General features: G+C 43.8%; 1 protein-coding gene across 4 annotated transcripts in view; it reads left to right on the top strand.

Moving 5' to 3' along the window:
* The window catches only part of DOP1A (DOP1 leucine zipper like protein A), a 237,564-nt gene that overhangs the window by 45,816 nt on the left and 165,477 nt on the right, over positions 1-26,271 (top strand). For all 4 annotated transcript variants that reach the window (XM_029595531.1, XM_029595532.1, XM_029595530.1 and 1 more), the window contains exons 3-8: positions 6,237-6,425; positions 14,448-14,629; positions 18,159-18,329; positions 20,219-20,408; positions 21,596-21,694; positions 22,166-22,265. In XM_029595531.1, coding sequence (XP_029451391.1) covers positions 6,288-6,425; positions 14,448-14,629; positions 18,159-18,329; positions 20,219-20,408; positions 21,596-21,694; positions 22,166-22,265 — 880 coding nt within the window. In that variant the 5' untranslated portion in view covers positions 6,237-6,287. The remainder of the gene's footprint in view (positions 1-6,236; positions 6,426-14,447; positions 14,630-18,158; positions 18,330-20,218; positions 20,409-21,595; positions 21,695-22,165; positions 22,266-26,271) is intronic.

Below are 26,271 nucleotides of genomic sequence, written 5' to 3'. Positions count from 1 at the left end.
GTCTTTTGATGAAGGTGTCTTGTGAGCGGGACTCTCCAGGTCCCACCCTCTATAGGAAGCTTTGGTACATCCCAGGAGTCTGGATTGATCTGGGTACGTACAGAGAAAAGAAAATTGGTTCTTACCTGCTTATTTTCGTTCCTGTAGTCCAGAACCCACCCGGGTTCGAGGGGGAGAGTCTTCCACTCAGCTATAATCTTTTCAGCAAACTTCTGTTCTTTGTTCATAACTTACAAATTTTATTCAAGTTTTTTGACACATTTTTTATTCAATTTATTGCACATAGTGTTTTCAGCTTGGGTACAGATTAATACTGAACTACTGCAGCTGGCACCAGGGCTTTTCAAGCAGTGTCAGCGAGGCTTTTCTCTGTCTCCATCTGCTGGCAGGGATGAATAAACCCAGGAGTCTGGACTGATCAGTTCGTACTACAGGAATGAAAATTAGCAGGTAAGAACCAATTTTCTTTTACTGGACTAGTTCTAGCCCACAGGCTTTAGAATGCCCATCCCTGGCCTATATTAGCTCAAGGCAATCTGCTGCCTGAGGCGAGTGATGAGATGGTGCTGCCCTCTTCCCCCAAGGCACAGCACAGTCAAATCAGCGTGAGGGCCAAGGGAGGGTCCCCTTTGAGTCTGACCTTTTTGATGATTTGAAATGCTGTAGAAGGGAGAAAGCAGTGTTTAGAGTTCCCAGAGGAGTGGCAGATATGTTAATATTTCTAGGAAACTGTCAACCCTGCCGTACTCCTAGAAACCCTATGACCTGCCTCTCACATTTCCCACGTTGCCCCCATAGAAGTGGGTAATGGGTGAATAGCGGGGTTTGTGTTGCGGACTCTCCAGGTGAGTGCAAGAGTTTTAGGTTTCCTACAGCTTTGCGCCTCTCCTTCTCAGCCCTCACTACACACAATGAAAAAAATTGTGCATCAATAAGAACATATTTTACATGAAAAAGGACAGTCATATTCTTCTGTGTTTAAAAAAAAATCACAACACTTATATTATTTTTGCATGTACTGCTGTGATACCAACTAGAAAACTCTTGGAAAAAGACACTTGGAATGTATATGTTATTGGGTATATTGTAAAGTACATTCAATCTGGGCTCAGCCCTCAGAAAGCCATAAGTAAGCTGAACAATTACACTATAATAAACCTCCCATACCAAAACCACTAAATGCCAGCAGTCAAACAGCAACAACCCTGCTTACAAAAGGCAACACTACAAATATAACAGACCCTAAAACATTAATATATCTTCTGTGAGGAAAACAAAACAAGCCAGGCAGCTGTAGGCCCCTTCACAAAACCTACATGCCAGCCGAATCTCACATTGATGATAAATGCAGAACACAGATAGACCCTCGACAAATAAGAATAAAGACACCATAATGTATAAATAGATACATACAAACAAATTGAACTGGAAGCCACAAGAAGCCTTGTATGCAGGTGCAACAATTAGAAAACCTAAATACCATTGTTCCTCATAAAATAATAATAAAATCAAGAAATATAACACATCAATCATAATAGTAAAACTATACTGATAGAATAAATATTTCAAAACAGCTGACAAAATAGAATATCATTCAATAATTAAACTCAAAAACATTTAAAAAAATGTCTTAATAACAAATTAAATATTTCAAAACAGACACATCAAATACCCAACAATTTAAAACTAACAAGGATTTTAAAAAATCCCTACTCTCCATACCTGGGATCTTTTGATTTCCAGTCATCTTGAGATTGTCATGGATTGAGGGAGGGGACCACACAAGTGTTTTATTCTCTCTCTGCCACTCATACCCCCCCCCCCTTCTCTCCCACACCCACATACACACACTGCCTGCTGGGCCTTTCTCTTCAGGCCGTGGCTGGATGGGGTCTGCAGCCACAGTCCTCTCTTCAAAATCCCATAGCAAGGTGAGGTGGCTGCATAGGAGTGTTTTGGAGGGTGGGGCACCTTTTGTCACCCCCTAAAATTTTGCTGCCTGAGGCGGCCGCCTCACCAATGCCTAATAACCGAATCACCCCTGCCCTATATCAATTGAAATTGGTGGTCTCTGGCCAGTTTCCAAGTGGACAGCTGTCCAGATCTCTGAATAAAGCACCATCCCAACTTGGCGCCCCTGTTGGCAGTCTTAGCAAGGCACAAGGACTGAATTACCTTGCTCCCCTTCTGGAGCAAGGGTGGCGCACATTAGCCAGGCAGTGTAGGAAAGCTTGCACCTTTGTATCCTGCTAACCAGCTGTTCTGTACATAATAGCGCCTTTGGCATCTGATTCAGTCTGTTTTCATAAGAATTAAAATGAGTAGAAACATTAAAGGAAGAGAAAACTATGTTGGCCTCCTAATGTATTCTCTACTTAATTGTCTCTCTGGGTTTCTTTCAGCAAATAATGTGTAAGAGGGTGCCAAAATCTACCCCTTACTAGCAGTTTTTTGCCCTTTTTTTTTCTTTTTCTTTTTTTTTTGTATTTATTGTTTATTGAAATTTCAAAATTATTTCACAAAGAGTCCACTTTGCTTCAGAAATGTGATACATCAATTTAAGCAATAAAACAGGAAGAAAAAGAAAACCATTTTTCCAATACTACTCCCGGTATCCTATAGACCCCAACCATGGGGGGGAGACTAACATGAATCAAGGAGAATACTATTTAGAAAGACATAGCTTAACACAGCTACCAATACTTCTTCTTTATGTCAGTTTACATCGATCCCTCCAGATGGTGACACTTTCCTAGGATCAATAACCTTTTTAAGTTGCTCCGGTGAGAAAAAACACAAAATTATGGCCTTTAAACTTGACTAAACATTTACACGGCTATCTCAGAAGAAGGATGCCCCTAAGGCTATGGTATCCTGGCGCATGGCCAAGAATCCCTTCCTTCTTTCTTGTGTAATCTTGGCCAAGTCTGGGAATATTCTCACAGATTGTCCCATGAATAATATATTTGATTTCTTGAAATACTTCTTCATAACAGCACGCGAGTCACTGTCAGTTAAGAAGGAAACCAGCAGTGTAGCTCTTTCGACCTCTTCATAATTAGAAGATTCCAGATAATCTTGTGAGATTGACCAGATCAACAGCAGGTACTGCATTTGGGATCCTAAACCAGATGGTAAAAAATATACTATATCCAAAGGGGGGATCGCATCGCTTCGAAGGAAAATTCTAGAATTTCAAGAAAAAATCTCTTTAAAGTAAAACGTGGCAATTCTCCCACAACCATTGGAAAGTTTTTAAAAAAAAGCAGGTTTGGGTTTTGTTTGTCTCAATTTATTTTCAACAAATTCAATTCTTCTATTCAAAAGACCCACTATCTTGAATTAAAGAACCTTTGTAGTCCCCTAATAGTTTTTATCTCCTCTTCTAATTGATTAAATTTTTGCTGATTATCCTGATGTTTGTAACATATTATTTTTTACAAACTGTCTCAAGTTGTTATGACAAAACAGTAATCTTAGAGGAGCATTCAGAAAAAAGCATTACCCATATTTGTAACAAGGTCCCATACTGATTCAAGGGTGATCACAACTGGTTTTTGGATTGGTGCGAAGGTTCTCTCCACAGGCATCATCTGCCTCTCACCTTCTTCTCCATCTCTCACCCCTCGAGCTGTTTCATCAAACAGGGGCACGGCTGGTCTCCCCATTGCGGTCTCCAGCCCCTCCAGCGTGGGGACATGCATCGCAGTTGCTCCCTCGGCGTCTGCAGCACGGGAAACCTCACCGGAACTCTGCCCGACAGGCTGCTGCGGCCCCTCCCGCGCGGATGTTGGGAGTCTGACGTCGAGTGGACTCAGGGACGCCTCCTCCGAAGCTGTGGTGAGCTCTCCTCCGCTCCCCACAGTAGCGGGATCCACTGGCCCCAGATGCATAGCTGTTGCCAGGCATTGCTGGATTGTTGGCTGCCTGGATTGAGACAGGGGCTCTGAGGGATAGAGTTTGACTTTCTCCTTTCTCTTTGGCGGCATTTGAAGGTAAATCTTAGTAAGAAAACAAAATTTTGAGGAAACGCCGAGCAGTGCAATGTCGGCATTTAGCTGCCATCTTGATTCCTCCCCCTCTGCTTGCCCTTTTTTTCTTTATGGCAGCATGGGCCTGAAGTGGTCTGCCGTGCCAGCAGTGTGATTCAGAGGTCTGAACAGACTCTACCCTTTGGTGTGATGCTGGGGAAGTGTACCACTCCCCACTGGGAGGGGGGTCTGTCAAGTTAAGCAAAATGCCTGTGCTCAGTGACCCAAGGGGAGAACTGGAGGCCGGGTCTTAACACAGGGCTAAAGGGCGAATGTCTCTGCAAGACCCTTTGCGTTCTGTTCCTCTACAGGGATAGGATCAGGAGATGTGAGCTCTCTTTAGGACAATGTGGTACCTAGAGAGAGAGAGAGAGAGGAATTCAGGAGGGGAAAGTCCAGAGTGAGCTGAGTAATCGGAATCTGAGGAGCCCCACAAAGAAAGATGATTCTACAGAAATTATTGGATGAGAGTATTGGAGCGGTGTGTGTGAGAGAGAGAGACAGTCTGCCTGGGAAAATCCACAGAGTTGTAAACGGACCAGGAAATTCAGTCAGAAGCTCTAGAGAGAAACAGAAATCAGAAGAAGCTCTGCCACCCAAAAAGGTACTGAGGAGGAATGCCAGCCAAAAGAGCTGACGTGAGAAGAGACTGAGATTTACCCTGAGAGTTTTTTTAACTTTGCTTGCTGGAGTGCACTATTCTCTGGTGTTGTGTTGGATTTTCTTTCCCTGCCACCAGTTTTCAGTAAAGACTTACTTTGAACAATGGTTTTGGAGTGGAGTGTGATTTTTGGTGTGACTGAACTGAAGTGTAGAAGGCCCCCGAGTGGAAGAAAAATCTTAAGGGCCTTGAGAAGTAAATCTCTTCCCCCGGTGTGGGAAGTCCAGGGCCCGTGACTCTCCCCGTGTGCCTCATGCCCAAGAGCTGACCGGTTTGGGGACTACCTGTGTAATTGGTGGACTGTCGCAGTGCCATTCTTTGAAGTTTAAAATAAATTCAATTTATGGTAGAAAGGCAGGAGGATTTGGAACAATGTGAAGGACTTTTTGTTTTGTAGAGTTTAATGCTCTGTAGTAACTTGGTAGCTAAGGAAGAGACTTTTTTGCTCCTGAAAGCTGGTCAAGAAATATATTGTTAGTCCAATTAAAAAAAAAAATATCATGTTGATATGTGTTTTGTTTTATTTGTATTTGTTAAGCTCAATTTCTGTGTCAATCTGGTAAGTCACTAAAGATGTTTCCCAAGTCCAGTACTTTGGTAAAAGTTTGCAAATGACAAACCACCATATTGGTGCCTGAAAAAAAATGGAATCTTTTTGTAGGCTGTGACATCTTTGCAGAGGATGTAGAAAAAAATGGGCTTTTGCAACCATGAAGGTTCCTTCTCTGGATGTCAGCTTTTGTGGCTTCAACAGCTAACATACAATAATATCTTTTTTTATGGGTCCTTTGAAAGATGTCTCAACCTACAAAGAGTCAAAATCCCTAACATGAAAGATATAGAGATCTGTAGATCTTCCCATTACCTTCCAATCTATTCTTCAAAGTCCTTTAAGCCAAAGTTTACATGCAGCATCTGCTGAGTTAAGAGAAGAATCCAAGGGCTCTGTTTGGATGAGAGATTAGTTCAGCGCTGATGCCTGTAACGTGTAAACACTGTTTTAGGAACGATAATATTGTAGATCCCCGAGAGCAGGAGCTTTCACTCATGCAGTTATTTGGGATATTTATTTTTTTGTTGGCAATGTTTTTTCTTTAAATTGAATTTTATTAGTATTTATGTCACTGGGACCTAAAATTAACATAGTTTTAATGCAGTGTACCATTGTTTTAAAGCGATTCCCAAAGTCAGTCTGGGAGGGCTTCAAACAGATCTGGTTTTCAGGGTAACCAAAATATGAAAATCAATTTTCCTATTTGTTAATGCCCAATGGTGCTAAAGGCCCATAGAGAACAAAGGTATGATGCATAATTTTAAAGTCTAGCATTCAAAAGGTTGTACAGGGCCTTTTATGGGGAATCAAAATAGATCTCCGGCTTTAGGATGTGTACTTGGGATTGTAGAAGTGAGTCGCTGATAGTCCCTTGTTGGACCTTATTTGACTGAATAATCATTTTTGGATGTGTGTACCTATGGGGTTGTGCATGGCTAAGAGGTTTGATGGGCCCCTGTGGTGCTGATTTATCTTGCCTTTACCCCTTCAGGTAATGGTTCTGCATGAGCTGGTAACTGGTCTCTAGCAGCACACTGGGAGGATGAACACAGAGGAGCTGGAGCTTCTGAGTGACCCCAAATACCGGAACTATGTAGCAGCGGTCGACAAAGCCTTGAAGAACTTTGAGTACTCCAGTGAATGGGCAGATTTGATATCAGCACTTGGAAAACTTAACAAGGTACGATTGAAAATATGAGAGCCACTAAGTATCACTTTGCATCTGCGTATTTCTTTTCCTGCAAGATGGCAGCATGGGGGGAAACAAAACTACAGTGCCAAGCATGTGTCAGCAGGGTCATCATTAGGGGTGTGCAGCCAAACATTTTTCGTTTCTGTTTCGTTTTTTGGGGTGGGGGAGGGGGTTGTTTTTGTGTTGGTTTTTTTTGTTTTCATGCATGTTGAAACCCCTTTTAGTGCATGTTATGATTGAAGGCATGCTAAATCACTATATTGCGCATTAATCATTTTAGTGCATGCTAAAACAATTAACACACATTAAATAAGAACATAAGTGCCATGTGGGTCAGAGCAAGGTCCATCGAGCCCGGCATCCTGCCTCTGACAGTGGCCATTACAGGTCACAAGAACCCAGCACCTCCCCAATAGTTGATCTATTTCTTGTATCTCGCTCCCAAGGATAAGCACTGGCTTTCCCAATTCTTTCTGCGTAATAACTGTTTATGGATGTTTCCTTCAGGACGTTGTCCAACACTCTTTTAAACACCATTATATTAATTGCCTTGACCAGGTCCTCTGGCAATTTATTGTGCGCTGAGTGAAAAAGTACTTGCTACGATTTGTTTTAAATGATGCAAAACAAATGACTGCACATCCCAAATGACCATTGCATCTGCCAGGATAAGAGTGGTGTCATCCTCTGATAGTGATTGAACTACATGGGTCAAGTTTGAGCATGGAAACAGAACTGATGGGAATAGCTCTGGCAGGGTTAAAACAATCACTACAACAGATTCAGCACATGTGGCACTGCACTAACCATAAAGTCCTCAGAGACAGCGTATTTAGGGCCTTGTTCCATGAAGATGTTCTTTCCTGAGGCACAGAATGAGGGAAAGGCCTTTTCAGATAAGGCCTATAGAATTTAAATGTTGCTGTGCTAACGTGCTGTTTTTTTCTTGCAAAACCAAAAATCTCATCATAAATACCATGCCAGGAATTAGTGCTGCACTGGCCTCCTTCAACCTCTTGCACTTTCGTGCTTGTTAATATTGATGGGTGGCTTTGTGGGATGGATCTGTTTGATTACGTTTTTCAGACTGGGTGCTGTCGTAGTGTTTCATTCCATGCAGAGAGAGTCTCCTTCGTGTGTCCTTTTCCTAATGCGTTCTGCACGTGACAAGCAGATCTTTCCTGGAGATACAGACCAAAAATAGTCTGCAAATATCACCTAATTAACTTATACCTGCAATACACTGTAAAGACCTAAAGCAAATTATCTTAAAATGACCTGAATGTCTGGAAAAGACATCCCTGTGATTAAGAAAGGGTGAGAAGCTGTGCTTTGAGGAGTTGAACTCTTTGTCCAGCCTTCAAGGGTCTGTATTTTTAACTAGTTATAGTACCACTTCTTTAAAGAAATAATTTACAGGTGAAATTATTTATATAAATTGTATGTTTTGAATGGGTTTCCTTTTCCCCTGCCCTTCTGGAGGCCATTCATCAACACTGTTCATTTTCGGATCATGCATTTGTGCCCTTGGTAACTCTCAGTAGGTGTCATCACAAACCTGTGAGGGAAAGGAGCCTCCGTTTTATCATTAATGGTTCTTTCCTTGCAATACTTCAGCAGGGCCACCTGGACAGCTGGCTTGGTATATTTATTTCAACCTTCCAATATTGCTCCTGGTGGGGGGGGGGGTTACCATAAAACATAAAGACGGTCAATATGCAATAGAAGTAGACGCACACCCAAAATCCAATAATATACTGTAACCCCCACCCTGGTGTGCATGGCTGAGGCCATAAACCCATTTGTACTTCAGGGAAGGAACTCAGGCTAGCTATCCTACTTCCTTTCCTTCCCAGGATGTAGGTTCGATAGACTTGGGGATGAAAGGCGTCCTCTTGGTTACCAGTGCGGGGTGGCAATTCTTTCTCCCTGACTTCCTTTGGTGATGCAATAGTTGAAGTAACAATCAGGCCGATATAGTAAAGTCAGCGGGAGAGCGGGCTCTCCCGGCACATGCACAGGCCACTCTCCTGTGAGCGCGATTCTGTATGCAAATTAGGCCCAGGGGAAAAACAGGTAGAAGGAGGCGCTAGGGACACTAGCGCGTCCCTAGCGCCTTCTTTTGGACCGGAGCGGCGGCTGTCAGCGGGTTTGACAGCTGCTGCTCAATTTTGCCGGCATCTGTTCTCGAGCCCGCTGACGGCCACGGGTTCGGAAACCGGACGCCGGCAAAATTGAGCGTCCGGTTTTCAAGCCGCGGGCCGACTTCAAATTTATTTATTTATTTATTTTTACTTTTGGTAACTTTTGGGACCTCTAACTTAATATCGCCATGATATTAAGTCGGAGGGTGCACAGAAAAGCAGTTTTTACTTCTTTTCTGTGCACTTTCCCGGTGCGCGAAGAAATTAGCGCCTACCATTGGGTAGCCGCTAATTTCTGAAAGTAAAATGTGCGCTTGGCTGCACATTTTGCTTTGTGAATCTAGCGGGAATACCTAATAGGCCCATCAACATGCATTTGCATGTTGCGGGCGCTATTAGGTTCGGGGGGGTTGGACGCACGTTTTTGGCCCCTTACTGAATAAGGGGTAACGCTAGCGCATCAAACGCACGTCCAATGGATGGTTAACATTGCGCACTGTAATGTATCGGCCCGAATGTGTGCTGGGATGCTAAATAAAGACTGGAGTCACTCTGTAGTGTCCAAAAATAATTCTTTTCTGTTTGCAATTAGGAAACTGGCACTGAGAGGAAGAAACCAAAACAGTATGTCTGGTTTTGGTTTCTTCCTCAGTCTGTGCAGGAATGTCTAGTGCCAGACTGGGGGAATCCTACCTTCCATAGCATGGAAAAATCGGATCCCTAGGTAGACAGGGCATCCTTAGTTCTCTCTCTCTCTCTCCTCCCCCCCCCCCCCCCCCCCCCCTCCCCAAAGAATCACCAGATGGGTGTCCTTTTTGAAGGTTAGGCTTTGCCTTTACTCACTTTTAGATGATTCAGACTTACTTTGTTCTTATGCAGTCCTTTGTGCTTTTATTCAAATCCCTGATGGGAGGGATCCCCTGGAGTAGGACTTTCTGGGCTCCACTCAGGCAGGAAGGGCAGTCAAAACTTCCCCCTAGATGGTAAATTTAATCTTCTTAAAAACTGAAGATAACACTGGAGTGTATCCTTACAGCATATGGAGGGCAGATCTTCTCTAACCTACCCAGGCCCGGGTCTAGTAAGGCTCCTCTTACTTAAAAAGTTAAATACCAAAAAATGCAATCGGAGGGAATCTCCCACCAGACAGGTTGTGTACTGGCAGGGCAGAAACCCTCCCGACCTTGGCCAGAACCACCAATCAGGGCATGTTTGGCTAAACTGGCAGGGCCTGGAAAATGACAAAAAACGAACCTCTCCTCTTCCTCTGTATTAACCAAAAAGCATTTCCTCTTGAGCTGTAGCAAGGGGGTGGTTATATACGATTACCAGTGGGATGGCCATTCCAGACTCCACAGGAGGAGGCTCTGCACTTGAATGGAGCTTCCCATTAGCCATCCTACTTTAACTAGAGGACTGATACGAAACACCCAGGACTTACTGGTACCCTGAGAAGATGCCCGGGTTACAATACCAGTGAACATCAGACGGCAGTAAATGAAAAGGTTTTTAAAGAACATCTTGGAAACATTTGTCCAAGTGCAACTCTAAAATGAAGGCGGTGGCAGTCCCAGTTCATCAGCCAGGCTAGCAGGAGAGCTTTGCAGTCCCTCCTGTCAGTGAAGCAGGGGGTACCTTCAGAATGATGTGACCATTCTGCGGGGAGTTATGAGGGGACTTAAGTGGCCTCCCTGAGGCAGCCGATGGCGTTCCTTAAGGAAGTGGGACGATGCCTCTGAAGGGATCTGGCATTATTGCTTGGGGAGAAGGAAGGGGGTGCCCTAAAGGATGCCCAATATCATTATATGGGTGAGGGAGGGATTGGAAGGGGATGCCCTCAAGGGGGGGCTTGTGACATCACTTGTGACTTCCTCCCCATCATGGTGGGGTGAGGTGGAAGTCCTTTCATTTAAAATCAGTTAGTGCAGGGGATTTTGGGCCACAGTGGGCCCAGTAAAAAAAAAAAAAAAATACCACTTAGAGGGAAGTGTTACAGTTTTCCCCTTTACCAGGCCCACAGAAAACAGTGAGAGTGGAGAGCATGCCATGCTATTTCCGATAGAGCTTAATTTGGATATGATAAGTCCTCCTTTACACGCGAGGTTGTGCTAAGCTTAGCACAACCTCATTAAGATCAAGAGGGAGTGTCTTAATGTGTACAGTTAGATCTTACTTCATAGTTGCAAATTTTAGTATGCATAAAAGGCCCTTAAAATGCACATTAAACTTGATTGTCTTAAGTCCCATAGTGTTCAGAGTTCAGCAGAAATCTATTTGTGGAAAAGTTTAGCTTCGTTTTGAAACCATCTCCATCTTCTCTTTTGGATTAGCCTCTTATAGCTGGTGTCTTAACTTTAATCCTGCCCTGCACCCAAACTGTAATCCTGTATAATCTGCTGTGCTGGTATTAGGGATAGAGCAGGAAAAGCTGGCTCAGAGGAAACTGGGAGAGCCAGAGTTTTCTGAATCCCCCCATAGAAGGTGTGTTGCAGAAGCAAGCCGAGCAGTTAGTCGTCCTTCAGTATAGAGAGAATCCATTCTGAAAACTGAATTCTTATGAGGTATTAAAACAACCATCTCTAGTTTGTACATGTAACTGCAATAGTCAGCCCTTCAGAATGTCAAATACAAGTAGAGAAATAAGAGCAGCCACAAGACCTCAAAGTGGTAGTAACTGGTTAGATTTACAGAGCTGTGTTCTTTTTTTTTTTTGTGTAAATTTTGTTTTTCCTCATAATTTTACATTTTACTAAATCTAAGTGCTGTACCCTTTCTGACCAGATGCAGGGTCTGATTTTCTCCTGTTTTATCCCTATGGGGGGGAAAAAAGCCTAGTGACGCAATCTCTTAAAACTCTTAACTGCTTCTCCCCCTTCTCATACAGTTTGTGTCTTACGCTAGGGGCTCTGACCATAAGTAGGTCAGTAATACCCTACAGGTCAATACAGTAAAGTGCGGCCGCGGTTACCCCGCTCCTAACCCGCTTTCTACTCACTTTCCAGCCGCGTTAGTCCAACCCGCGATACACTATCCCCTTTTAACCTACTCTTACCGCGTCCTTAAATCACCGGGTAACCCCTTCCGCCCGCGGCATGTATATTAGATGTAAACGATCAAATTAGCTATTCCCTCCCATACAGTAACGCGCACCCCGACTATCGCTTTTTGACCCTGCCGTTTTGCCGCGCGTTTAACCTGCTAACTTACTGCCTACCCTTACCGCTGCGTTAGAGGCAGGGGTAAGGGTAGGCGGCAAACTTTCCCCAGCCCCCGCTCACCTGCCCTGGCCGCGTCCATGGGTGCTGGTCTCCGGGGCAGCCCCAGTCCTCTCCCCTCCTCCCGAAGCAACGAAAGCGGAAAAAAATCGAAAAAAGCGAAAAAAAAAACGTAGCAACGAAGTGGACGGTTCTCCTACGCTCGGGATTGCCAGTCCTCTCTCCCGTCCTCCCGAAGCAAGGCGCGTAAAGTAGCCTTGCTTCGGGAGGAGGGGAGAGAGGACTGGCAGTGTAAAGCAACGAAGCGACTTACTCTTCTTGCAGCCCCCCTCCGGAGACGGACATCGGCGGAGACGGACCGCGGCTCCCCTGCCTCCAGCTGCTGGCAAAGATGGATGCCTGCATGGGCGAAAGCGGCCCCTGTGTGAAGCTTGCTGGGCAGACTAGATGGGCCATTTGGTCTTCTTCTGCCGTCATTTCTATGTTTCATTTCTATGTTTCATTTGGGCCGCCCAAGGCGTGACGTCACAGCATTTGAAGTCACGTCTTGAGCGGCATTTGAAATGACAGATACCAGCGTGTCCGTGAAGCGTTAGGCCAGCGCACCCAGGATACTGTATAGCGCTCTATACAGTAAAATGGGTTGCGTGGGCCTAACGCTTCACGGACGCTTCTTGGACGCAGCTTACATTTGCAAGCTATTTACATACAGTATCGAGCGGTAGGTGAGCCGGACTGTGTGTTTGGCAACCGCGGGTGCGCCTGGCACTAACGCAGCTCTTCCTACCGCTCCTTACTATATCGGCCTGCTACTTAGGTTCCTGCCTGTAGACTGGGCAAAGCAGGAAGTGCTTAAAAAAAACAAAACTGTGAACACTAAGATTTAAAATCTCTGGAATAGAAAAAATCAGAAAAGAAAATTCACATATTTCTCCATCCAAAATTCAAAAACATAGGAAAATATCTTATCTGAATGTTATAGGAACTCTCAGGGGGCATAAATTAAAGCAGATTATGCTGAATTTATTACAAAGAAAACTGCATTGGTTCAATGTACTATTGTGAGAATTTAATAAAAATAAAATAAAAGAAATCTCTGTTTCTGGTGTATTTCTATTCTATACATTAAGCTCCCCATGTTCTATTTCATGTTTCCTTACCAACTAAGAAATGGAAAAGAATTTTAATGTTACTGGTACGGATTCTGGAATACGTATTGCCATTCAGTCTAAATATGAGTGATAGCCTCTGATATTCCACAAGTCGTTCTAGTGAGCTAAGCCTGAAGGAGCTACATCTAATCGTTACCTTCTGTTAACCCGAGAATTTTATCCCTTCTTACATTCTGCTCTGTGTGCTAAATTGTTCTCTGCTGTAAGAGCCATGTGCACTAAAGAGGACCCATTTACAATTCCTGAGCCTCAGATTAAATCTCTATCCCAAAATTTTGCAACCCCCAACGTGCATGCAAACTGGTAGCACATGAATACCTTCTTCCCGGCAAGCTGTTCTCCCTTCAGTGCTGAGACAATGGTCATTTTCAAGATTTGCAAGACAGCTGAGCTAATCTTGTGATGCAGTGGCTATGGTTAAAACCCAAACTTCAGTAAGCATGGGGAATATTGCTGGTTTGGTGGCTGTGTTGATTGTTAGCAACAAGCTTTGTAAGACAAAAAAGGGAACCTGGGTGTTGGATGTGGTGTTGACCTTGTAAGAATCAATGAGGACGATGACAAGGCCTGAAATGGCCTACCCATGGAGGTGGTAGAGGCCAGTACTTCAACCCATCTGAGCATGCTGGGGAGAGTATGGAGAGCAGTGATAGGAAAAGTGTGGGTGGATGATGTAAAATACCCTGGAGGGGTGGGGAAGGGAAGAACTAAGATTGCATATGGGTGTTGTATGCTTAGCTAACATCAGTGGAAGAATCTCAACTGGGCAGATGGGATGGCAAATTTGGTCATTTTCTGCTGTCATTTACTGTGAGTTTAGCCCTGCTGGCCCATGAGGTTTGCAAATTCTCATAATGCTGGCATTGGAGAAGGAGTAGTATGCTAGGCAGCAAGCATTTAGAGGGGGTAAGATTTTGCTGTGGATTCCCCTTCACCCTTCAGGATGGTAGCATATTATTTTTTCGGGGACGGGATTACGGAAGGAACACAATAGGATTTAGCCAGGGGTATTCTCCTTGCCTCTCAACAGAAAGCTTAATATGCCACCTCCTCCAACAGAGATGCGTGTTTTAGGCATGCCACAAAAAACAATGCCAACATCTGCTCTGTACTGTCTGTAATCCTCTGTATCAGTAAGGTTTAACCACTCTGCTGATAACGTTATATCTAAATCATCAGTGGTTGCAGTAACCACAATAAAAGCTTTGGAGTGGTACTGCACCCAAAGTTCAAGAATCATTTGCTTTTTCTTATTTTACCGTTGAATGTATATTTACATATTAAAATTTATATTCTGGTCATGTATTGCATATCAATTTATTTATTTATTTTTTTGGTAAAAACTCAATTGTTTAAGTAGGGGAAAAAAAACAACTCTTCGGACGTTTTTCTTTCATTTTATTCTGCATGGGGGGGAAAATAGTGAATCTCGTTTAAATCCTGGCTTTTCTATATTAATGGCAATTATGTATTTTGCAGGTTTTACAAAACAATGCAAAGTATCAAGTAGTTCCGAAAAAGCTGACGATTGGCAAAAGGTTAGCGCAATGCCTTCATCCAGCATTACCTGGTGGAGTACACCGGAAGGCACTAGAAACCTACGAGATCATCTTCAAGATCATTGGACCCAAGCGCCTGGCAAAAGATCTTTTCTTGTACAGGTATGAGACGTGGGAAATAGAATGTAGAGTTTAATTATAGTGATTGCACCTTTGATTTGGTGAGACTTGACAATTTGAGTCACGCAGAATTGTCCTTGTAATGGCTTCCAGCGGATGCTCTTCCTGAGGCCAGGAAGCTTTCAGTTCCCTAACGCACCAATGGGTAGTAAGGACACGGGGTCATTCATAGCATGTACGCTTTCTTTTATTTATGGTTTATATTTGGCAGTCTTCCCAGGGCACCGTGTAACAAAAAGTATAAAATAAGAGTAGATGTGGTACATATTAAACAAAGAGCCATTAAAACAGCAGCAGATTGTCAGGAACTGCAGATGGACCTTGTGAGACTAGGGGACTGGGCATCTAAATGATAGATAAAATGTAATGCAGACAGGTGCAAAGTGATGCACATAGGGAGAAATAATCCCAGCTACAGGTACACAATGCTGGGTTCCATATTAGGAGTCACCACCCAGGAAAAGGACCTCTGATTCCTTGTGAATAATACCTTGACATCTTCAGCTCAGTCTGTGACAGTAAAAAAAAACAAAAACCACCTTGTTCCTTGTACGTACCCAGATCAGTCTAGACAGTAGGTTGAGCCTCCTGTCCAGCAGATGGAGATAGAGAAAAACTCAGAGTATCCTATATCAGGACAGTGCTCCCCCTGTGTCCCATCGTTATTTCTCTGTCTCCAGCAGGTGCAGATAGCAGAACCTGTGGTTCCCTCTCTTGTAGCAGTTTTGGTTTGCGGAAGTTTTTTTCTTCCTCCTTTCTCTGCTTTAGGATCAAGCAAGTACTAGTTTAATTATCAATATTTAAAAAAAAAAAAAAAAAAAAAAAAAAAAAAAAAGAAATACATTTTCTGAAGCAGTTTCTTCTGCTTCTAGCTCTTGATTGTGCCTAGGGGGGGCGCTGATTGATTCAGCCTAGGACCCATTTCTTGGTGACCGCTTGCCTGGCTGGGGTGATACTGGTGGTCCAGTCCCTCCCCCCTTCGGACCCCTGAGATGTCTCATGCCTCGGGTCTCCTGGGTTTAGAGATGTACATTCCTCTGCCCCTTTAAGCTGTTGTAAAAAAAAAAAAAAATAGCAGTAAGAGCATTTTGTACCCTTTCAGTCAGCTCCTGCCGCCCTTTCTCTTCTCCCGCTCCCAGTAGCCAGGCACAAGAAGATTTTACCCTTTTCTCAGTAACTCCTCGCTCCCCCCCCCCCCCCCCATCCATGTCTCGGTCGCCATTTTGTGTAGCATGTGGAGAGCCAGCGTCGCGGCTCTCCTGCAAGGGGGTGTGCTCGAATTGTTTGATCGGTGGGGAAGGCCCTCCTCTATACCGATGAACTCAGCTGTGCCTAAGAAATTAGCTGCTTCAGTTCGAGCCGGCAAGCGCACTGCTAGGCAGTCCCTGTCCCTGAAAACCGCAGGAACAGTGGCCATTTTGAATGCAGAGCTCCGGCCTATTTCTTTGCCAGATGGGGGAAGGGATTCTCTAAATCTTCAATCTCCACCAGATTTAAGCCCTGTGAACTCTCCAGGTGTGGTTCCTGAGCCTCAGGATGATGTTCCCCCTCCTCCAATACCAGGGAAAGCCCCCTCCCATTTCACATCTGATTTTGTAATTTTATTGCGTAAAGCCTATGTTGCTAGTTTACTGCAACAGGATGATCCCCCCCCCCTCCCCTGCAGGCTCCTTTAGGCCCTCCTCCTGCAAAGGTGCCTAGGGTGTCTCCTGACCAGGCACCTAAGCTTCCGGATTCTCAGGGGTCCAATCTGTATCGGACTATCCCAGGGATACAAAACCCACCGGATCCCACTACTCCTCCTCAGCTTCCAGACTCTGATCTGGATGCAGATTTTATGTCTCTGAATCCCTGGTAGAAGGCGACGTGTCCTGTGCTTATTCCAGCGGGAGGAGCTGGACCCGCTTATACCTTTTGTTCTAGCTCAATTAGGCATCGATGTCCCTCCGGAGGATGCCACGAGTACCTCTGTTTCCAGTAACGTGGACCCTGTCCTGGCAGGACTGAGAGCCCCTCCACGTACCTTCCCTTTTCATCTTATGTTAATACAATTAGTTCTCCATGAATGGGAAGCTCCAGAATCTGGGTTACGGGTGGGCAGGGCAATGGACAAGCTCTACCCCCTCCTGGACCAATGCCTCGAGATGCTCAAAGTCCGTAAGGTTCATGCTTCGGTGTCCGCTGTAACAAAGAGAACACTTTACATCATTCATTGTTTATAGCTCGCTCCACTAAAATTTTCATATTGGCGTTTTATGTTAAGTCATATGCATTTCTAAAGAGCCATGTTTTCAGTTCATGCTTGAAACTCTCTTTTATTTGGCATAATGATTCTGGAGATAACTTGAGGATGGTATGTAACGACTTAGGAAGTGGTTGTATTTTTATTGTTCTAATTTCTTTGGCATCATGTCTGTAAATTGATGAATATCTTAGCAAATTTTTGAGTGTGCAACATGTAATAAATAAAGTGTTTAAAAAAAGAAAAAAAAAAAAGAAAAAATGTCTTCATGGAAAGGGCAGTGGATATGTGGAATGGCTTCCCAGTTGAGGTGGTGGAGAAAATAACAGTGGCAAAATTCAAGAAAGCTGTATGATCAACTGATCCATGTGGCACGGTTCATGATAGCAATTCCCTGGAAGTCCGATCCGCCCCGTCACACTGGTTTACCCAAATACATGAAATAGTGTAAGTCGAGAAGTTGACCTCTTCATTACAGAAGAATATTGCTGTGTATGGTAAAATATGGGGTAGATATGGGAAATATATTGGGGTTTAGGTTTTGGGGGTGGACTTGATGCTGTCTCTGTCATGATTGTTTAGATAGCTCAGCAAACCTAAGGATGTAATTCCTACGCATTGTATATGTTTCCTTCTTCCCCTCCTTATTGAATTGTTTGCTGTCTGCTGGTTGTTTAAATAAAGAGTTAAAAAAAAAATTTCAAGAAAGCATGAGATAAACAGAGAAGATCCCTAGTTGTGAAGAAGTGAGGGGAAAGCCAGAGATCAGCTGGGGTCTATGGCTATGCACCAAGAATTAATTAGGGCCAATCTGTCATCATATTCTCTGTTACTGGGTCTGATACCCCCTCCTCCCCCAGACTATGATTCCTTCAGTGATCTGCTGAGTACAATGAAATAGTAATTGGATTTTTCCTCTGTTGGCCATGGGAGAACTATTCCCAGGGTATTCATTTTTATTATTAGAGGGTGAAAGGTATTTTAAAGAAGCTGTACGTGTAACATGTCTAGATGCTGACTAGGATGTTAAGATATGCAGAAGAGCCAACCCTCCCATATCTGTTTCTCTGCCTCAGGTTTGTCTTTACAGAAATAATTCTTCATGGTACTCTTCTATCACAAAAGATACCTGACCCAGCACATCTTAACTTAATAGTACACGAAGAGCTAAAACATACCATGGATCTATATGTGGCATATGTTGACATGTAATTTTTTAGTTTGCAATGGTTATTTTTTTTAATATCATTTTCTTTTTTTTCCCTTTAGTTCTGGCCTCTTCCCCCTGCTTACCAATGCTGCTATGTCTGTGAAGCCAGCATTACTTAGCTTGTATGAGATGTATTACTTGCCCCTGGGGAAAACCTTAAAGCCAGGGCTGCAAGGATTACTGACGGGAGTTCTGCCTGGCTTAGAAGAAGGTTCCGAGTTTTATGACAGGTAAGAAAATGAAATGCTCTCTTATGGAAGTGAAGGAGTATTTACTGCCGAAGTATTTGTCCTGGCCTACTCCTTTTAGGAATTAGGACATTTTCAGCTTTCATTTTGGTCCCCATAGCTTCCACATGCTCCAAAGTTAGCTGTTGGACAGATTTCTATTTTGTCTTGTCCTAGGGCTTGCCAAACCTGTGGCAGTTTTGTTCAGGAGTACAGTGTGGGTGTTTTTTTTCCCCTTTTAATGGGAGTCTGTAGTGCAGTTGTCGGCCACCCTCCTATGAAATCCCCACCTCCAAAAGGAAGAAGCCCTGAAAAACAGCAACAGAAGTCTTGGTGGGACTCAACTCATTTTTGGGTTACTAATTTTTAAAGAAATAGATTCTAATACCTTTGGGCCCTGACACACCGTTGTGTTCATCTTGCTTGTACAAGGCCTCTCTTTGCTCACCTTGATCTGTGGTCACTTACCAGCACAGATCTATGGCACTGCACGCCTTGATATACGCAGTATAACGCATCTGGTCTTCCAAATCCTTGAAAATATTGGCAGAACTTTTCTTTCATTTCTCCCTCTTTTTCATCTTTTTAAAAACTTGTTGATCAGAAAAACGAGTTTAAGGCAGTTGTCTTGTGGGGATAAAGCAACTTTTGCCCCAGAGTGAGTGGTAGAGTAGAGTCTTCCATTTACATTCCCAGAGTTCAGCTGCCTTTTGTTCAGTGCTCTGACCACTCACTCCTCTTCCATTGCAAAGAGTGATCATGGATGTTGCCACCCTTGGCAACTCTTGGCAGTAATTCAAATTGTCTGTCATTGTTTCTGATGTTCGGTTTTTTTTTTTTCATAAGCAGCAAAATCTTGCCATTGCTTGCGAGGGTAGTGAAGACACCTTGAAAGAAACGAGTGTTGGAAATGCCTATATTTTGCACTCTGTTTCATTATTGCAAAGAAAACCTCAGAAACTTCTAATTATTACCCCACATAGGAGCCTGAGTACTCAAGGTGCTAAAATTAATATGTATGCCAACGTCTGTTAGTATGTGTTAATTAATTAACGTGTTAGGTGCAAAGTCCCACTACCACTTCAAAAAGGTGGTCTGTTTATTTACATGTGCTTACCTCTGCTCCATCAAAAATGCTCAGAGCGGTTTACATCGTAACAATTATGTTTTAAAATAACATCACACCCTACTAGATATTATTTAGCTAATGTGCTAATGTTAATATTTGCGTGTCAGGGTATGCAAATGAAGTACATTACTAAGGCTCCACCCCAAGCAGAAACTAATTGAATATGCCAATTTAGCGCTTTGTATCTAGCATCTGTCAGAGGGCAATAGTAAACTGCTAGCTTGCCAATTTGGCGCACTAGTATCAGTCCGATGTCGTCTTGGCTCCATATTAGTTATTTTGATGGGGGGGGGGCAGTCATTTTTTTGGGATCTGGGAGTGAGAGGGGGAGATCGGGGAAGGTGTGGCTTACCTTTTGGGGTTTACACAGGTGCCTATGTGCATAGCATGCTTTTGCTTGGCTTAGTGCCCTGTCCCTACTGTTTTAGTATGCACACTAATTTTTGCACACATTTTTAGCACACTTAGTACATAGATCTCAGTAATTAGGGTCTGCAGCAGTAAGCTGATACCAGGCTTTCGGGACCTGTGAGTATTATCACTGTTAACACGAGAGGTTGAGCTCCTGGGAATGCATGATACAGTTCAGAAACCAAGTAGAAGTTGTAAGGGTTTTGGATTAGGTGATTCTTTTTCACTTGATTTGATTTTCTTCACACTCGGACACTTTAAGTAGTATTTTCCGTGCCTTTGGGATGGGAAATACTGCCCCTTCCAGTTGCTTGCTCTTTGTCACTCTCTTCCTGTGATGTTTCTTCTTCAGAACGAATACTCTGTTGGAGAAGGTGGCAGCAGCAGTAGAGCAGTCTGCCTTCTACAGTGCCCTGTGGGGCAGCCTGCTGACCAGTCCTGCTGTGCGCCTGCCTGGAATCAGCTACGTGCTCTCCCATCTGAACCGAAAGCTCTCCATGGAGGACCAGCTCTATATCATCGGCAGTGACATTGAGTTGATGGTAACGTGAAACTTCCTTTTTACAGCTATAACTTGTTTTAAATGGGTTCTGGCAACATTAAAAATACATATAGGAAAAGCAGCCTCAGATTTCTGAATCCTGTTTTAAATTGCTCTAGGCTGCTCAGTATTTCAGGCAGCAAATGTCTGTGCAAGGGAAGTTTTCTCACAGCAGAACTCCATAGAACATGAGAGTTTGAAAATACTCAGTTCATTATATATAAAAAGGTAGATTTCACAAGACAGTCTTTCATTTACAGTTATGCTGGCTGTCACCTGAGATTCTTGGCCCCTGTGCTCAGCTGAAATCCAACACTTTCCTCCTGATGTGTCCTCCTCCCTTTCCCACCCCATTTTGGCCTGATGACTTTCCTCCATCTCTCATCCCCTTCTCTGCTCCAGGCTTGCCCTGAGCATTCTTCCTCTCTTCCCCCTCATACCTTCAAGCTCTGGTTTCCTCTGCCTCTCTTTGTTCCTGCGAGTTTGCAGGGATCACACATCAGCCTCCTCTCTTTTCTAGGCCAGCTGTCCTTCAGCCGCCTCCTTATGGTGCCATGGCCCCGTGGCTTTGCAAATTGCCCATGTTGGACTGCTCACAGCACCCCTTCACAGCCAGCACTGCTACAGCACTTGCTGTACAGTCCCCCACAGTCTCCACACCAAGAGTGCTAGGTTTGTGTGTTGTTGTCTCTTAACTGACCTAAACAAAATAGAGAGTGGCTGAAAAAAAATGTGATCTGTGCTCATCCTGAAATCCAGGGAGTTTCCTATAGGTGTATCCAAGCACAATCTTAGATCATATCAATGACTTTCCCTCAATTTGCCAGGATTTGTTTGTGATTGATGGATGGTGCTCCATGAAACCTGGCTGTGGAGAAAATCCCTGGACAATAAAAAAAAAATAAATTTTAGAATCATAACCCTAGTTTGGCCATATCTATTCATTCCTTCATGAAAACATGCAAGACTTTCATTTTGATTGGCTAATTGGCAGTTTTGATATATGATATATGTGTATGGTTGATATTTGTTTATTTTGACTTTTTACTCACCAGTACAAAAAATTGTTCCAGCAAGTAACAAGAAGAGGTCATTACAAGAAATATAAAAGCACATGTACATACAAATATGTGACATCGTAACGAAGCCTGGAAGAGTAGTGTTTACCGAATATGTTCTTCATTTCAGGTAGAAGCAGTCAGCACATCGGTGCAGGATTCCAGTGTGTTGGTGCAGAGGAGCACGCTGGACCTTATCCTCTTCTGTTTTCCATTCCATATGAGCCAGGTCAGATATTCTTCTTCAGCAGGAATGTGTGAGTTTGCTCTGAAGTGTTTCCCCCCCCCCCCCCCCCCAGGCACCCTGAGCAGACATGAGGACTCCTGCATGTCATTACTTTCTGCTGATGTACATTTTGTACAGAACATGGACTGTCTTTTATTTTTTTTCCCCTCTCTTTAGTTCAGTCTCTGTCTCAGATATTGACCCTAATCCGTTGCCAAAAATGAATGTTGAAAGCCAGCAGGGGCTCCAGACATTGCCTATTACACCTCCAGACTACTGTCATGCCCGTTTCTTGGTAGCTGCTTGTACCAAGAAAATCTTCTTGAAACTCAGAAGCTTGAAATATTTTATTTAACCAATTAAGGATTCCAGGAATTGAAGAGTAGCTTCCTTAATGTGAACTTCTGTCCAGACACTTGGGCTCAAGATAACACTATGTGGAATTCACTCAAATTGCATTTTTCCTTTCCTTAGGCCACACGTCCTGATATGATCAGGATTTTGTCTGCATCGCTGCATGTGGTATTGCGTAGGGATATGTCACTGAACCGGAGACTTTATGCATGGCTGCTAGGTAAGTTTACAGCCAATTTAATGACAGCATTTTACCACTGGCTCAGATAATTTGGTTGACAGTTCAATCAGTAGGCTGAACTTTTTAGCAATTTTCTGAGGAGACAGCCTAGTTCTAAGTTTCAGAAAATTCCTTTCCCTTAGCCACTCTTTCCACTGAACTGAAATAAACGGGAGCGTGTTGTTTTGCTGGGCCCCCATCCAGGCTCCCTTGCAGTCAGGGCCATCCTTAGGAGAACAAACCTGGGCAACTGCCCCAGCCCCAAGCTTTGGGGGATGCTCGCAGAGGAAGGGGATAAACATCCTGGTTCATGTCAACCCATGGTACAGAAGAGTTAGCGTTATCAGCCAGCATTGCGCTTTGGGCCCCTGTTCCCCCTCCCTGGAGTCAGGTCAGTGTCTAAGGAGAGGAGACGACATCATTTTGCATTACATGACTCCTTGGTGTCTTCTTCCCTGCATTGGCCCACAAGAGTCTTCAGTCCCTGAACCGAATTCAGAACGGGCAGAAGATTGCAGGCGGGCAGTATTATTGGCTCTTACCAGTCAGAAGGTAGGAAGCAGTGAGCACCAAACAGGTGTTGAGTGGTTTCTAGATACTGAGGATCGTGCTTGCTGAGGGGGAGGGAAGTGGGGGGGGGCATACTTACTGGGATCTGGGAAGGGAGGGGGAGAGAATGCTTGTTGGGATCTGGGATGGGAAGAGGGATAGCACTTGCTGGAATCTGGGTGAGGGGAGGGGGAGAGAGCTGGCTAGGAGTCTACCATGTCCCATGTGGAATAGAAAGCAGCAGCAAGCCAATATCAGGTGGTCAGGACAGGTTCCCTCCACACTGCTTTCAATCTCCTCCTCTCCCCCCAGCTATTAAATTTCAAGAGGACCCTGTCCCCACACCCCCGCTAGGATCAGACCTGCTGGAAGATGTCACACTGCTGCATGTCAACCTACCGAGGTCTCAAACTGCACTTCTTGAAGGCTGCAAGCCAGTCTGAATTTCAGGACATCCACAGTGAATGCTCATGAATTACTTGCATGTATTTTGGAACTGCCAAAAGAGAGACCGCCTTGCAGCCCTTATAGATTGGCGTTTGAGACAACAGCATTAGCCTGCAGTGCTAATTCAGGTAAAGATCCTGCAGTCCCTAGATATCTAATGGCAGGTCTGCATATTCCCAGGTGAATTCAGGGGAGTCAGGTTACAGGCTATCCCAGCAACCTCTGTGATGCTGACTTCTGGAGACTGAAGCCCTGTAGAGTGGACATAAGGAAGGAGATTGGTAGAAATTTAGAGTAGATATGAAATTAAAAATGTTTGGCAACCAAAGAATGTAGCCAAAAAAAGAGAGAACCACTAAACTTAGAAACAGACAGGTTGAAATTTGGGAGCATTCTAGCTAGAACTGATGATTTTAATAAGTGAACAATAATGCAATATACTTTGCAATCAGTTATTTAAAATTGCAAGTTGCAGATTGTTACTGGCATGTCATAAGGCTCGTAAAGATTTAAGTGACTATAAAAGTATATCATATTAAAAAAGCTGCTGTACAGGCTGGATCTCGGAATGGGCTGCAGCGTAGTACAGGACACTGGGGTTCAAGGTCGTCTCTCTGCTGACATCAGTGGGGCTTGAGAGGGTCATGGCGGTGGTGTTTCCGGGTTCGCGGAGGGTGGATGACACCCATTATAGGCAAGAAGAATGTTCTTGATGGGCTTCACTCTCCGAAGGTAGTCCTCTCCAGCACTCAGCCAGAGAGTGATCCTATAAGCCATTCTGGGGAGGGGTTTATAGAACAAAAAAATGTGTTCTCTCATTTGATACATTATCTGGTCTTCGGTGCTGAGAATATATATTTCCCTGTAAGTACCCAGATCAGCTCAGACTCCTGGGTTTTGCCTCTCTTCCAGCAGATGGAGACAGAAAGTTTTTTGCTGATGCTGGCATATAACCTGGTATAATATAACAGATGAGTATATATTAATTGTTTCCTAAAATAATTAATCCCAAAAACCAAAGGAAACATTTCAGACTAAACATTTCATAATAAGCAATAATATATAATTTATTACACACTAGTATATTTATTACAAAATTTTACAAAAATCACATTATTCTTACAAAATTAATTCTACACAACACTTAAAATCCATACAAACAATATCTATTTAATACCCCATATTCCATCATTCACTCCACTCATACCATACATACTAAAACTATCATCATGAAAATCCAAACCCAATAAAACATGATCCTCTGTTTCGCCTGTATCAGGCTTCCTCAGGGGATTTTCTACAGTGCTCAATTTACAACTCTATTAACAATAATGTTTTTTTTTCAACTGAAGAGTTCCATGGTACGAATCTTCCCACTCCAAAATTGCTAATCTTTCTTCAGCTTTTAATATTCAGTCTGTTCTTAAGAACAGGTTCCTTGAAATTCCTCGGGTGCTACTATTGCTTAAACTATTTCTAGTGGATATCATCGCTCATAATCCACTTCCCATAGAATATCACTACTGTGAATGAACTTTAATGCTTCAACCTTAAAAAAATATATAAACAACCCAATTAATTATTTTTGGCAACATCTTTCGTTATTAACTATAACTTATTTTGAAGCTCTCTATTCCTGCCCACTAAAACCTCCACCACTATTAATATAATTTCACAATATATTCACTGATCTGTAGAACATATATTACATCCATTATTTACCACCCTAGTAACGACATATATGAACAATGTCTACAAAATTATAAGAAGAAACATACTATTTGGAGCGTTACTATATCGAGCTCCTCAATTCTCCCGATTCCCATCCACGGAAAACTCCTCCATTATTACATCTAATTCAAGAGCGTTTCTGCTATTTAATATACAAAATTTAAAAAAAAACTATTACAAACACTTAAATAAAATATATAACCCTTAATTTTAAGCTTCCATAACCACTGGCGAAAGAAAATAGTTGAAGGGTTTAGTCCAACTTTGAAGAATACCACCCAGCAGGTTGGCAGGACCTGCTGGGACAATCCCTTCTGGTCATGAGGTGGGTGAGCAGGGGGTTGGGACCCCTTTTTTTGGCTCAATCCCTTTCACCAATGGGGGGTGGACAACTGGTGGGTCAGTTTTCTTTTCCCTCTCACCCCCCCCCCCCCCCCCCAGGAAGACATCCGGAGCCTGCTGTTGCGCTTCATCCTGCTGTTCAGCTTTTTCAGGGAAGTTTTATAAAAAGTTAAAAAAAAAAAAAAAAGCAAAAAGTTAGTTTCGGTTTTGTTTTTTTGCATGTTGTGGTATTCGGGTCACGCAACGGGGTGAGGTGCAGGAGCTTGGCGAGGGAGGTTGTTTCAGCATCCTCTCAGCAGCAGTGCAGGCGAGTGGTGGAAGCCATTCCTCACAGCAGTCCCTTTCTGTCTATGGGGAGATGTGCATGCAGCTCTCTGCGACCGGTCTTTGTTCCCGCTGCCTCTCCAGGGGAGAGGACAGCTCGGAAACGCCAAGCAGAGCATTGGGGAAGCATTGGGCCACCATGGGGTCCACGGGTGAGGCAGATGTGGCAGTCGATCCCTTCCCATTGCACCTGGGAACGGTGGCCATTTTGTCTTTTGCAGCAGCAACTGAGGCTGCTATAGCAGAAGAAGCCCTTCCGCCACCATTTTCCCCAGCTGCTAGAGGACCCGGGGGCTCAGGAACCTCTGTCTTTGTAGGATGAGGACTTCCTGGAAGGAGGATCCTTACGATCCAGCTGAGTTTTCTCCTGATTTTGTGCTCCTATTACATAATGTCGCTTCGCTGCTCCGTGCACAAGGAGCTGCAGGATCCACATCTGCTCAAACGCCCCAGGTTGGCGAGGGCCGGGGGGGGGGGAACCACCAGGGTTCGGCAAATCCTGAGTCATCCCAACCCTTTGGAGGACGCAAGCGAGCCTTCAGGAGAGTCTGAGTTTGGGGAGCCTCTGGGGGAGGAACATCCAGGGCTGGATTCGTTGCCAGACTGCCAAAGC

Source organism: Rhinatrema bivittatum, chromosome 3 (genome assembly GCF_901001135.1).
Source record: "Rhinatrema bivittatum chromosome 3, aRhiBiv1.1, whole genome shotgun sequence".
NCBI classification, from domain to species: domain Eukaryota; kingdom Metazoa; phylum Chordata; class Amphibia; order Gymnophiona; family Rhinatrematidae; genus Rhinatrema; species Rhinatrema bivittatum.
Note: the sequence above shows the minus strand (reverse complement) of the source record. Positions and strands in the feature narration are given on the sequence as shown.